The sequence below is a fragment of the Coenobita brevimanus genome, chromosome 104 (assembly GCF_032717465.1).
Source record: "Coenobita brevimanus isolate Jiangsu-jjx chromosome 104, ASM3271746v2, whole genome shotgun sequence".
In the NCBI taxonomy this organism is placed as follows: domain Eukaryota; kingdom Metazoa; phylum Arthropoda; class Malacostraca; order Decapoda; family Coenobitidae; genus Coenobita; species Coenobita brevimanus.
Genome location: NC_137057.1, coordinates 49,051,913 through 49,064,829, shown reverse-complemented (window position 1 = coordinate 49,064,829; position 12,917 = coordinate 49,051,913). Strand labels below are relative to the sequence as shown.

General features: G+C 44.2%; 1 protein-coding gene across 2 annotated transcripts in view; it reads left to right on the top strand.

Annotated features, from left to right (window-relative positions):
- The first annotated feature begins 1,146 nt into the window (after positions 1 to 1,146).
- Positions 1,147 to 12,917, top strand: part of LOC145415912 (RNA-binding protein 38-like) — a 75,632-nt gene continuing 63,861 nt past the window's right edge. For both annotated transcript variants that reach the window (XM_080285027.1, XM_080285026.1), the window contains exon 1: positions 1,147 to 1,453. In XM_080285027.1, the coding sequence (XP_080141153.1) occupies positions 1,217 to 1,453 (237 nt within the window). In that variant the 5' untranslated portion in view covers positions 1,147 to 1,216. The remainder of the gene's footprint in view (positions 1,454 to 12,917) is intronic.

Sequence of the window (12,917 nt, the reverse complement as noted above, 5' to 3'; positions counted from 1 at the left end):
TATGTGTACGTCCATATTAAGTGCTGTGTATGTGTATGTATCTGTGCCCGTCCATAGTAAGTGCATTGTAGGTGTGGGCCATACCTTAGCAGAGAGTGTGATAGATTACCCATGCTGACAAAGTGCTAGTTGACAAGGGGTGTTTGTACAAAGAGTGATGAGTGTGACAGTCAAATCATGTATCAGTGTTTGTAGAGTCGGTATAAAATGCGGGTGATATGCTATCCCATGAAACGACTGGGTGTGATCATACGCAACAATATACAGACCACACTGCCATCACGCACTCTTAAATGTCCGCCACGACTTGTATTTGAACCCGAGTGTTTAGGGACAGACGCATCTCGTGATAAGTACGTAATAGATCGAGAAGTGCACAGCGAAACGTAATTCTGACTACCATTGGCAGTGTTGGTACTTTCTGTGCGGTGGAATGTGTGTGTGTGTGTGTGTGTGTGTGTGTGTGTGTGTGTGTGTGTGTGTGTGTGTATGTGTGAGGGCTGGTTTGGGGCTGAGTTGTGAAAAGTCCATGGATTTTGATTGGGGTCACATAGAATGCAGAATATCTCATAACTTTTCAGTGCCGCATGTGGTACTGTGGCACATGTTCTTGTGTGCTGTGACATGCTGGGTATACAGCTGTAGTCACAGCAGGGGCGTAGTCTGGGGTGGCACAAGGGGAACTTTTTAGAGAAGTTTGGGGCTGTTTCCTCGACATTTGGGGTGGCCATTGACCAGTGCCACCCCGACCACCGCTCAGGCTGGGCCACTTTTTTGGTGTGATGAAGTGGTGTGGGATGAAGCACATGTGTAGGGGAGGGCACGGCACGCCAGCTGCTGTAAGACACGTGCCCTGTGTGGGGGGAGGGGGTGCAGCTGTTGTCACCACGTGGCTGTTGGGGTCACACACCATCTTTATTTCCCTGAATTTCCCCACATCATCGCACCCCCCCGCTCCACACCCCACCCCTGACCCCCCTCAAGGGTACCCACAACCTCGGGGCACTGTCTCTCCGCCCCCCAGTCCCTCCCTGCTGAGTGGAGGTAAAAAATGTGGGGAAATTCTGGCGTTCTCTGGCAGCCATGAGAGCCCCGCGTTGGCCCTGTGGGTGGCTGGCCCAGCAGTCGTCCCTCACCCGTGCTAGCGGTAATTCGCGCTCCGCTGCTCCACTCAACGCCTCCACGCCACCACCCATCCACCGCCATAGCCACCATAATGCTGATGCCCGGCGCCCTCCCCGCTACCATGCCCACAGCGGCTACCATGCACCAGGCCCTCGACCCCCAGAGCATAGGCCAGAAGGATACGACGCTAACTAAGATTTTCGTAGGCGGCCTCCCATACCACACCACGGACAAGAGCCTACGTGAGCACTTCGAGGTGTACGGCGACATCGAAGAGGCCGTCGTTATAACAGACAGACAGACCGGCAAGAGCAGGGGTTACGGATTTGTAAGTCAACCAACAGCACTGTGTCATGTGTAGTCTCCTAGTAACGTGCTTGACATGCTTGAGTTGGTGTTTGGAGCAGTTTTACGCGTCACCAAACACCTACACTTTGATCTGATCTCGTAGTGACGCGTTTGAGATGCTTTAATTTGTCTTGAGCCTTGTCTTTCACTTCACCAAACAGCACAATTCATTTAGTCTCGTAGCACGTTTAAGATGCTTTTGTTTTGATAATTTTCTTTAACGTTACCAAACACCTTTACCTGTTTGGTCTGGTAGTCTTGAGATGCTTATTTACTTATTGATGTATTTATGAGGCTGGTTAACATGTCTGACTCATGTTTGCCGCTTATCATGTGTGTGTTTTTTTTTAACTTTACGTCGTGAGTCACCAACATTGATTAAGTTCGTAGTAACGCATGTGACTCGTACGGCTGCTGAAGTCATCATTATTATTATCATCGTCATCATTATTATTATTATTATTATTATTATTATTATTGTTATTATTATTATTATTATTATTATTATTATTATTATAGCTTTTTTCACGCTGTTTTGAGTCTGTCAGCACACGTATTATTTATGTAGGCCCGGAGTAACACGTTTGACTCTTGTTTTTAAATGCGTATGTCTGTTTTTTTCTGTTTTTTTCACGCTTTCCAATCACACTGTTTGTTTTTTCAGCTTACCTCAATCTGTCTTTATAATTTTCTATACTAATTTTACTCTAACTTGGCCTAAAATTACCATCTTTCATGATTTAACTCTGCCTTGTTCTGGAATTGCCGTCCCTCCATCTTGAATGCTGAGTTGTAACAGTAGATTAACACCAGTGATGCTAGTCACGAAGAAGTGCTATGGAAAGAATGTAGAACTATACCATTGTGTTTTTCTGCCACTGAGCTACGTGAAATAAGCTGCAAAAGGACGAAAATCTGGGCCAAGGTAGAGTAAGAAAAGAAGTTTGGTTTTGCTTTTCAAACTTTCTCAGTTCTGTTCTAAGCCTTATTCATGTTGTTAGAGTGACCTTCATGCTTTTTAGAAGGTCCCTCATGCTGTTTCAAATCTAGGACATGCTGATCTGAGCCGCCACATACTCCTTTCAATCCCCCTTCATGCTTCTGAGTCATCCTTCCTGCCGCGTTTTCCTTCATGCTGATTCAGACTCTATTTATGATGTTAAGAGTTCTTTTTGATGCGTGTAATTTTCATGTGAGTTGCACGGGGAGTGTGTGTGTGTGTGTGTGTGTGTGTGTGTGTGTGTGTGTGTGTAGTTAAAGGCTACCAGGTATTTAATCTGTGTGTGTGTGTGTGTGTGTGTGTGTGTGTGTGTGTGTTTGTGTGTGTGTGGGTGTGTAGCTAAAGGCTCTCAGGTATTTAATGTGTGTGTGTGTGTGTGTGTGTGTAGTTAGAGGCTACCAGGTATTTAATGTGTGTGTGTGTGTGTGTGTGTGTGTGTGTTTGTGTGTGTGTGGGTGTGTAGCTAAAGGCTCTCAGGTATTTAATGTGTGTGTGTGTGTGTGTGTGTGTGTGTAGTTAAAGGCTCTCAGGTATTTAATGTGTGTGTGTGTGTGTGTGTGTGGGTGGGTATTAACTACACACGTACGTAATGCCATACTCTGTTCACATTAACTTGAGGTATAATTGCAATCTCTCCATCTTCAATGTTGATCTGCAATAAAAATTCAACTGTAGTATTTTCACCCAAAATTGGCCCAGATTTTCGTCCTTCTGCATCTTAATTTGGCAAAGATAATATTACAGCTCTCCCTCCTCTTCGTAGCACTTCTTCGTGACTAGCATCATATTCTAGTGTTAATCTTTCGTTACAACTCAGCATTCAAGCAGAGATATTACAGCTCCGCAGCCTTTTCGTTGCACTTCATCGTGACTAGCATCATATTCTAGTGTTAATCTCTTGTCACAGCTCAGCATTCAAGCAGAGATATTACAGCTCTACATCCTTTCCATAGCACTTCTTCGTGACTAGCATCATATTCTAGTGTTAATTTCTTGTTACAACTCAGCATTCAAGATGGAGATGGCAATTTTAGGCCAAGTTTGAGTAAAAAGAGTGTAGAGTTTGGTACTAGTCACGAAGAAGTGCCGTGGAAAGGATGTATAGCCTTGGTATTTTTTTCTCAGCCACTGAACCACGGAATAAGCTGCAAAGAGACGAAATTTTGGGCCAAGTTAAGGTGAAAAGAGTATAGAGTATGGTACTAGTCACGAAGAAGTGCCATGGGAAGGATGTAGAGCCGTAGCACAAGTCCTTCTGCCAGTCCTTATAACAATCCATACTACAGAATCAAGATCTATACTCCTTGCACTTCAAGCTGGCAAATGCACACTACTTTCTTGGGGTCTTATTGGATGCGAATTTTGGGTTGCAAGCATGGTGGGTGACAGAGCGACTTGGAGGCGTTTTGTCTGCGGCCACCCTTTTGCGGGATTAGGGCGTCGGGCTATAGATAGATAGATAGAAGTATGTTCACAATATCGGTGTTGATAATGCTAGTAGTGTTGTTGTAAATAGCGGTGTGTGTGTGTGTGTGTGTGTGTGTGTTTGTGTGTTTATGAGTGAATGTGGGAGTGAGTTTCTGTGTGTGTGTGTGTGTGTGTGTGTGTGTGTGTGTGTGTGTGTGTTCTGGCATTACTAGACATAAACACATACACTCATAAAACATTCATACATAATTGTTTCTGTACATGGTTGGGAGAGAGAGAGAGAGAGAGAGAGAGAGAGAGAGAGTGTGTATATCAACAACAGTAATAATAATAATAATAATAATAATAATCAGTACCTCAAACACAGGGAGTCAATTTACAGTCTTCTATAGCGTACTCTCCTTCGCCTACTGCCCTTTTTTCCATCCATTCATCGGCTGTAGTGTGTTTCAACGTGGCATAAATTTTCGTCCTTTTGTAGCTTATTTCCCGTAGTTCAGTGGCAGAATGACACAATGCTACGGCTCCACATCCTTTTCCTCAGCACTTCTTCGTGACTAGCATCTTGTTCTAGTGATAGTGTATGGTTAAAATGAGGAGTATAGGACACGGTTATATTTTAGATGTTCTCTCTCTCTCTCTCTCTCTCTCTCTCTCTCTCTCTCTCTCTCGCAAGACGCCACAATCCCGTTAGGGGCGGCCACAAACAAATCCCCTCCATGTCACTCTCCGCCGCTGTCACGCTATCCTCTCCCTAACTCACACCCTTTGCAGCCCATCCGTGCACCTCATCCTCGCTCTTCCTCACCAGTGTGTCTAGTATGAGAGGGTTAACAAGCTCAGCACCCGTCTTGCAACAAACTCTCATCCCTTTTCTGTCCAGCTCCCTAATGCAAGAGTTAAAACGTTACTCCCAGTCCTTCATGTATGCAACAGGTCAGCTCTGGAACTGTCTCCCTCTGTCTGTATTTCCTACCGCCTATGACCTCCAGTCTTTTAAACGCAGTGTGTCCAGGCATCTCGAAATGAACGGATATTGAATTTGGCTCTGTTTTGTTTTTATTTTTTCATGGAGGGAATAATTATGCGGACTTCTGGCCTTTGGGTACATATTTCTAGAGTTATGCCGACCATGAGGGAGTTCTGTCTGTCTGTCCATCGCCAGACGCTATAATTCCGTAAGGAGTGGCCGTTTGTCTTTGGGTTTGTTGTTTTACGGGGAGGGGGCACTAACCCGCCGTCAGCCCACTTGCTGACACATAGGGAGCACGTATGGGTTGACACGTAGGGAGCACGTATGGGTTGACACGTAGGGAACACATATATGGTTACCACCCAGCGTTGTAAATGGTTTCCTGGCTTACAGGAAACCATTAAGCTTGTCACTCAATGTAAAGCCACCTGAAAAGGAAAGAAGAGCAATAAAAAGTGACAGGAAAGATGGGAGAAATGGGAAGAGAGGAGGACAGACACAGAAAAACAAAGATAAAGGTGAAGGAAGAAGTAGGCAGCACTACATCAAGTGAGTGGATGACTGTTGCCACCACGTACCACGACGAGGGAGGTAAGGGCAGTTCAGAGTAATCAGTAATGTGTTTCCATGCAGAGGGGTAGAGGCGGGCGTGTCTTGTAGTCCCTATCTGTGTTATCTGTTTAGAAGCAAGTTTTCCTGTTTGCTTATCAGTGCCTGCCCTTGGTGTTCCTATCTCCAGGCATCACGGCGGGGCTGAACCTTTTGTTATAACCCCAGCAAGTGTAGCGTAATGCATCCTCGTCACTGATTTATTTTCCCTATTATACCTTTCCTACACGACGCTGATAAGTTGCTGCACCTTTTGTTATAACCCCAGTAAGAGTATCGTAATGCATCCTCGTCATTGATTTATTTTCCTGTAACCCCAGCAAGAGTATCGTAATGCATTCTCGTCAGTGATTTATTTTCCTGTAACCCCAGCAAGAGGATCGTAATGCATTCTCGTCAGTTATTTATTTTCCTGTAACCCCAGCAAGTGTATCGTAATGCATTCTCGTCAGTGATTTATTTTCCTTATTATACCTTTCCTACACGACGCTGATAAGTTGCTGCACCTTTTGTTATAACTCCAGCAAGAGTATCGTAGCGCATCCTCGTCACTTACTTATTTTCCTATAACCCCAGCAAGTATATCGTAGCGCATTCTTGTCATTGATTTATTTTTCCTATTATACCTTTCTTATACGATTCTGATGCTACATGGGTTTGCTTGACCTCTTGTTATAACCCCAGCAAGTGTATCGTAGCGCATTCTCGTCATTGATTCATTTTCCTATAACCCCAGCAAGTGTACCGTAGCGCATTCTTGTCATTGATTTATTTTCCTACAACCCCATCTTCCTATAACCCCATCAGGAGTACCGTAGTGCATCCTCGTCACTGATTTATTCTCGTCATTGATTTATTTTCCTACAACCCCATCAAGAATATCGTAGTGCATCCTCGTCAGTGATTTATTTTCCTATAACCCCAGCAAGAGTATCGTAGCGCATCCTCGTCAGTGATTTATTTTCCCATAACCCCAGCAAGAGTATCGTAATGCATTCTCGTCAGTGATTTATTTTCCCATAACCCCAGCAAGAGTATCGTAATGCATTCTCGTCAGTGATTTATTTTCCCTATTATACCTTTCCTACACGACGCTGATGCTACATGGGTTTGCTTGCCCTTCTCTGTACTTGCTTTTTTCTGTACCTGCTGTCTTCTGTACTTGCTCTTTTCTCTCTCTTTTCTGTACTTGCACTTCTCTGTACTTGCTCTCTTCTGTACTTGCTCTCTTCTGTACTTTCTCTGTTCAGTACTTGCTCTTTTCAGTACTTGCTCTCTTCTGTACTTGCTCTTTTCAGTACTTGCTCTCTTCTGTACTTGCTCTTTTCAGTACTTGCTCTCTTCTGTACTTGCTCGTTTCTGTACTTTTTTCTGTACTTGCTCTTTTCTGTACTTGCTCTTTTCTCTACTCTCTCGTCTCTACTCTCTCTTTTCTGTACTTACTCTTTTCTGTACTTGCTCTTTTCTCTCTCTTTTCTGTACTTGCTCTTTTCTGTACAGCTTCATCAAGCGTGTCGAAGCACATTCTCTTTAGCGACTTAATTAGCATATTATCCACCCGGGAGACAAACCTCATATTTCCCCGCACATGTACTGTAGGACGGCCCCACAGTACCACTTGTTTACGTGTGGTCGACGGGACTGCTTGACCAAACAGACTGGGGATAAACAACAAGAATAATAACAAAAACAACAAGGATAATAACAACAAAAACAAGAAGAACAAAAACAACAAGGATAAGAAAAACAACAAAAACAAAAACAACAAAGATAAGAAAAACAACAAAAACAAGAATAAAAAAAGAAACAACAGACAAGAAAAACAACAAAAACAATAATAATAACAAAAAATAACAATAACAACCACAACAAGAGCAACAAGAACGAGGGAGAAAGATAAAAATTCACCCATTATCTTGCTAAACGCCATTCTCTGATCCGATAACATTGGTGTGATGGCAGCAAGCAATGATTATAAACGCATTGTACCCTACCTGTGTGGATTGAAACATTAACATCATCAGCATCATTATTATTATCATCATCATCATCATCACCATCACCATCATTATCAAAATCATCATCATCATCATCATCACCATCATCATCATCATCATCACCACATCATCATCACCAGTAAAACGCCTTTGTCGGAGAGGTACGAGCGAGGCCATTTAAATCCGAAGGCACAAATGTGGCCATACACACTTAGGATGCCTGGAGTATATTGCTGGCTGTTTGCCTACCAAGTTTCATGCCATTACGAGAAACTGTCTTGCCTGTGACCCTCTTTTGAAGGTACGTGCAGTGCCGGGGTGGGATGAAACCTGTCAGAAACAAATCTTAGGGACTTGGGCTATCTTATGGTGCAATCCACGCAGTGATTGGCCCTGTGATTGCTGAGATATAAGCTGATCAAAAGAGCTACGGTCGGGCCGGGAAGGGTCGGGCAGCTCATGTGAGAAAATGCCGCTGCTTGATGAGATTCGTGAGGCCTTCACCTTCACTAGTAATCATTATCTTTTCAAGGCTAAGGTGTGGATGTTGATGATGATGATTGTGATGATGTTTATTATTATTATTATTTTACTAGTTTTGCTGATACAAACTCTCTCTCTCTCTCTCTCTCTCTCTCTCTCTCTCTCTCTCTCTCTCTCTCTTTCCCAACCATGCACAGAAACAATTATATATGAATATTTTAGGAATATGTGTGTGTATGTCTAGTAATGCAAGAACCTACACACACACACACACACACACACACACACACACACACACACACACACACACACACACACACACACACACACACACACACACACACACACACACACACACACACACACACACACACACACACACACACACACTAGTCACGCACACACTCAACGCACACGTGTACGCACTTCACCTTCAGGCACTTAACCTCACGCACACATGTTCCCCTCCCCCCCTCTCTCTCTCTCTCTCTCTCTCTCTCTGACAGTATTATATGCATTCACTCCGTCATTCTTTCTCTCTCTCTCTCTCTCTCTCTCTCTCTATGACAAAATTATATGCATTCACCGTCATTCTCTCTCTCTCTCTCTCTCTCTCTCTCTCAATAAAATCATCCAATGTCAGCTTAAATTAAACCCAAAAGTGAACTAGATTTAATTTCACCTCATTTAGAACCAGGAGAGAGAGAGAGAGAGAGAGAGAGACCACGCGGGTACCACTGCCACTATTTCGGTAGCTGCCTCGATGTCACCCTGCCTCGCCCTGCCTTACCCTGCCTAATACTTCCTCACCCTGCCTTATGCTTCCTCACTTTGCCTCATCCTGCCTTACCCTTCCTAACCCTGCCTCACCTTGCCTTACCCTTCCTAACCCTACCTTACCCTGCCTCATCCTGCCTCGTCCTCCTTTACGTTGCCTCATCCCTCCTCACCCTGCCTTGCCCTGCCTTATGCTTCCTCACTTTGCCTTACCCTGCCTAATCCTGCCTTACCCTGCCTCACCCAAACCCTCCATAACCTTGCCTTTCCCTTCCCTACCTCCTCCATCTGTCTGTCTGTCTGTCTCTCTCTCTCTCTCTCTCTCTCTCTCTCTCTCTCTGTCTCTCCCATACATTAAGTTGTTGATATTGGCCGATTCCAGTCTATTTTATTCAACTGAGAGAGAGAGAGAGAGAGAGAGAGAGCAAAAACTGAGTGTAGGAGGAAGGAAATAGGAGAAGGGAGGGCAGGGATAAAATTAGGAAAGAAAGAAGGAAGGGAGGAAGGAAGGAAGGGGGAAAGAAGGAAGGAAGGAAGAGAAGGAGGGAGGAAGGAAGAAAGGAAGGAAGGAAGGATGGAAGGAAGAGAAGGAGGGAGGAAAGAAGGAAGGAAGGAAGGTTGGAAGGATGGAAGGGAGGCAGGAAGGAAGGAAAAGAAGGAGGGAGGAAAGAAAGGAAGGAAGGAAGGAAGAGAAGGAGGGAGGAAAGAAAGGAAGGAAGGGGGGAGGGAAGGGAGGAGAGAAGTAAGGGGGTAGGGAGGAAGAGAGAGAGAGAGAGAGAGAGTTTAAAAGGCAAGGGGGAAAGTTGGCATTTTTCTTGTCTTTGTTGTTTTTTGTTTCACTCAGCTGTTTCCTCTCTCTCTCTCTCTCTCTCTCTCTCTCTCTGACCTTTCTTTTTCCCTCCCTCTTCCCCCCTTTCTCTCCTTACTTTCTCTCTCTCTTCTCTCCCTTTCTCCCTCTTATTTTCTCTCCTCCCTTACTCTCTCTCTCTCTCTCTCTCTCTCTCTCTCTCTCTCTTTATCTCCTCCCTCCCTCTCTCCCCCAAGCTTCCGGTGTGGGGGAGGGTGGGTTTAAATGTCCCGGAGAGAGAGAGAGAGAGAGAGAGAGAGAGAGGGGGGACTCTTTTAGATGAGCGATAAAAGGAGAAAACTAAATTAAATAGATAGATAAATAAAGATAGATTGATAGATAGAGATGGAGGTAGAGTATGAGTGAGATGGAGAGAGAGAGAGAGAGAGAGAGAGAGAGAGAGAGAGAGAGAGAGAATGATATAGACTTTAGAGAGTGAGAAATTATGTGAGAGAGAGAGAGAGAGAGAGTGAGTGAGTGAGTGAGTGAGTGAGTGAGTGATTTGGACTTTAGAGAGAGAGAGATTATGTGTGAGTGAGTGAGTGATTTGCACTTTAGAGAGAGAGAGATTATGTGTGAGTGAGAGAGAGCTAGTTCTCAATAGCGAGGTTGTCTCCACACCTGCCTCACCCAGCAGCCTGCCTCTCTCACCTGCCTCCCTCTGCCTCCACCTGCCTCATGCATGTTGGATCACTACCTCTCTCTCTCTCTCTCTCTCTCTCTCTCTCTCTCTCTCTCTCTCTCTCTCTCAGGCTAATGGTATCCTTATATGTATCCTATACTTATTATTTTCTCTCTCTCTCTCTCTCTCTCTCTCTCTCACACACACACACACACACACACACACACACACACACACACACACACACACACACACACACACACACACACACACACACACACACCTGCCACAACCAGTTCTTCCCCCCACCTTCACCTGGTCATACACGAAGCACAAAAACAAGTGACAAGACCAACACTATCAACAATATCCTACTACTGCTGCTACTACTGCTGCTGCTGCTGCTACTGTTACTACTACTACTACTACCACTACTACTACTACTACCACTACTACTACTACTACCACTACTACTACTACTACTACTACTACTACTACTACTACTACTACTACTACTACTACTACTACTATTGCTACTACTACTACCACTACTACTACTACTACTACTACTACCACTACTACTACTACTACTACTATTGCTACTACTACTACCACCACTACTTCTACTACTACTACTACCACTACTACTACTACTACTATTATACTAGTACTGCTACTACTACAACTACTACTTCTACTACTACTACTACTGTTAATAATAATAATGATAAGTAATAATAATAATAATAATAATAATAATAATAATAAAAACATTAATAATAATTGGTAATGATGTAAAGAACGATAGTAGCAATAGTAGTAGTAGTAGTAGTAGTAGTAGTTATAGTAGTAGTAATAGTACCGGTAGTAGGAGACGAACATCACTATCACTTCCGCCAAAATGCATATATTTCTCTCTCTCTCTCTCTCTCTCTCTCTCTCTCTCTCTCTCTCTCTCTCTCTCTCTAACTGTTGCTGTACTCAGTTTACTATAACTTCTCTTTTATAATATTAAATTAACACTGCGATGTAGTGCTAGTCACGAAGAAGTGCTATGGATCGATTGTATTGTGTTTTTCTACCACTGAGCTGCGTGAATTAAGCTGAAAAATTTGGACCAAGTTAATGTGAAAGAACTATATGAGAGAGAGAGAGAGAGAGAGAGAGAGAGAGAGAGAGAATTACTGAGTGTTCATACCAGTCCCATCAACTCTTTCACGATGGGGATAACTCTAGGACGTAAGCTCTGTGTAACACCATAAGATAAAATTAAACTGAGTGAGGCATAGGAGTCAGAGTGGAATGAAGGAGAAAGAAAATGTAAAGAAAGGTAATGAAGGATGGGATTGGTTGAGGGAATGGAAGGTAGGCAGGTGTGGAGGATTTACACACACACACACACACACACACACACACACACACACACACACACACACACACACACACACACACACACACACACACACACAGTTCGCCTATTTCGCCTCTGCTTGTCACTTTCCTCTGCTGGCTAATATTCCAAAGCTGAGAGAGGCTTGGTATGTTTCTCTGGCCTAATATTTCACCTCTTCTACTTGTCACTTTCCTCTGCTGGCTAATATTCCTAAGCTGAGAGAGGCTTGGTATGTTTCTCTGGCCTAATATTTCACCTCTTCTACTTATCACTTTCCTCTGCTGGCTAATATTCCTAAGCTGAGAGAGGCTTGGTATGTTTCTCTGGTCATAGATGATTCTCTCTGATATGATGCGTCAGGGAGGAAAGTGATGGACATGCCCTGAGAGAGAGAGAGAGAGAGAGAGAGTCGGAACGCGAATTCGTGGGAATATAATACAATGAGCTTGAAAATAGTGTGTGTGTGTGTGTGTGTGTGTGTGTGTGTGTGTGTGTGTTGTAGAAGCCATGACAATGGAGAGAGAATTGATCGGTGAGACTGACTATGGGGTCTCTCTCTCTCTCTCTCTCTCTCTCTCTCTCTCCAGCAACTTTTTCACATCTCTCCTCTCCCTCTTTCCCTCTCCTCTCCCTGTCTTTGCCTTTCCTCTCCCTCCCTTCCCTGACTCCTTCCTCACTCCCTCTTCTTTCCTCCCTCCCTTCCCTCTCTCCCTGTCCTTTCCTCCCTCCCTTCCTTCTCTCCCTTCCCTCTCTCCCTGTCCTTTCCTCCCTCCATCACCCTTCTCTCCAAACACCTGGACACTGATTACCGTCATGATTCACTCCTCCCACTCCTTTCCCTCTTTCCTCATCTTTCTCTTTCCCTCCCTCTCCTCTCTCTCCCTCCCTCCCTCTCGTTTCCTCCCTCCATCTCCCTCTTCTCTCCTCCAAACACCTCGACAGTGATCACCTCATCTGCTTCACACCAAAAGTTCCCGCCATTTTATTTGTTTACATTCGTGCTTGTGTGCCACGTCTCATCTTCCGACGTTGCCATTTTTCTTTTGTCACCCTGGCGTTATGAAAGAGAGAGAGAGAGAGAGAGATTAAGTAGTTGTTATGTGTACTACTGTTACCTCATCCTATTGTGAGATATGGAAAAGAGGTGTAGATGATGATGATGATGAGTCGAAGGTTGAAAATGTGTGTGTGTGTGTGTGTGTGTGTGTGTGTGTGTGTGTGTGTGTGTGTGTGGGCAAGGTGCTTTGTGTTGTGTGTGTGTTAATGTGCGTTATCTTATCGCTACTTGAGTGTGGCAACGGCCATATGGTTGAGA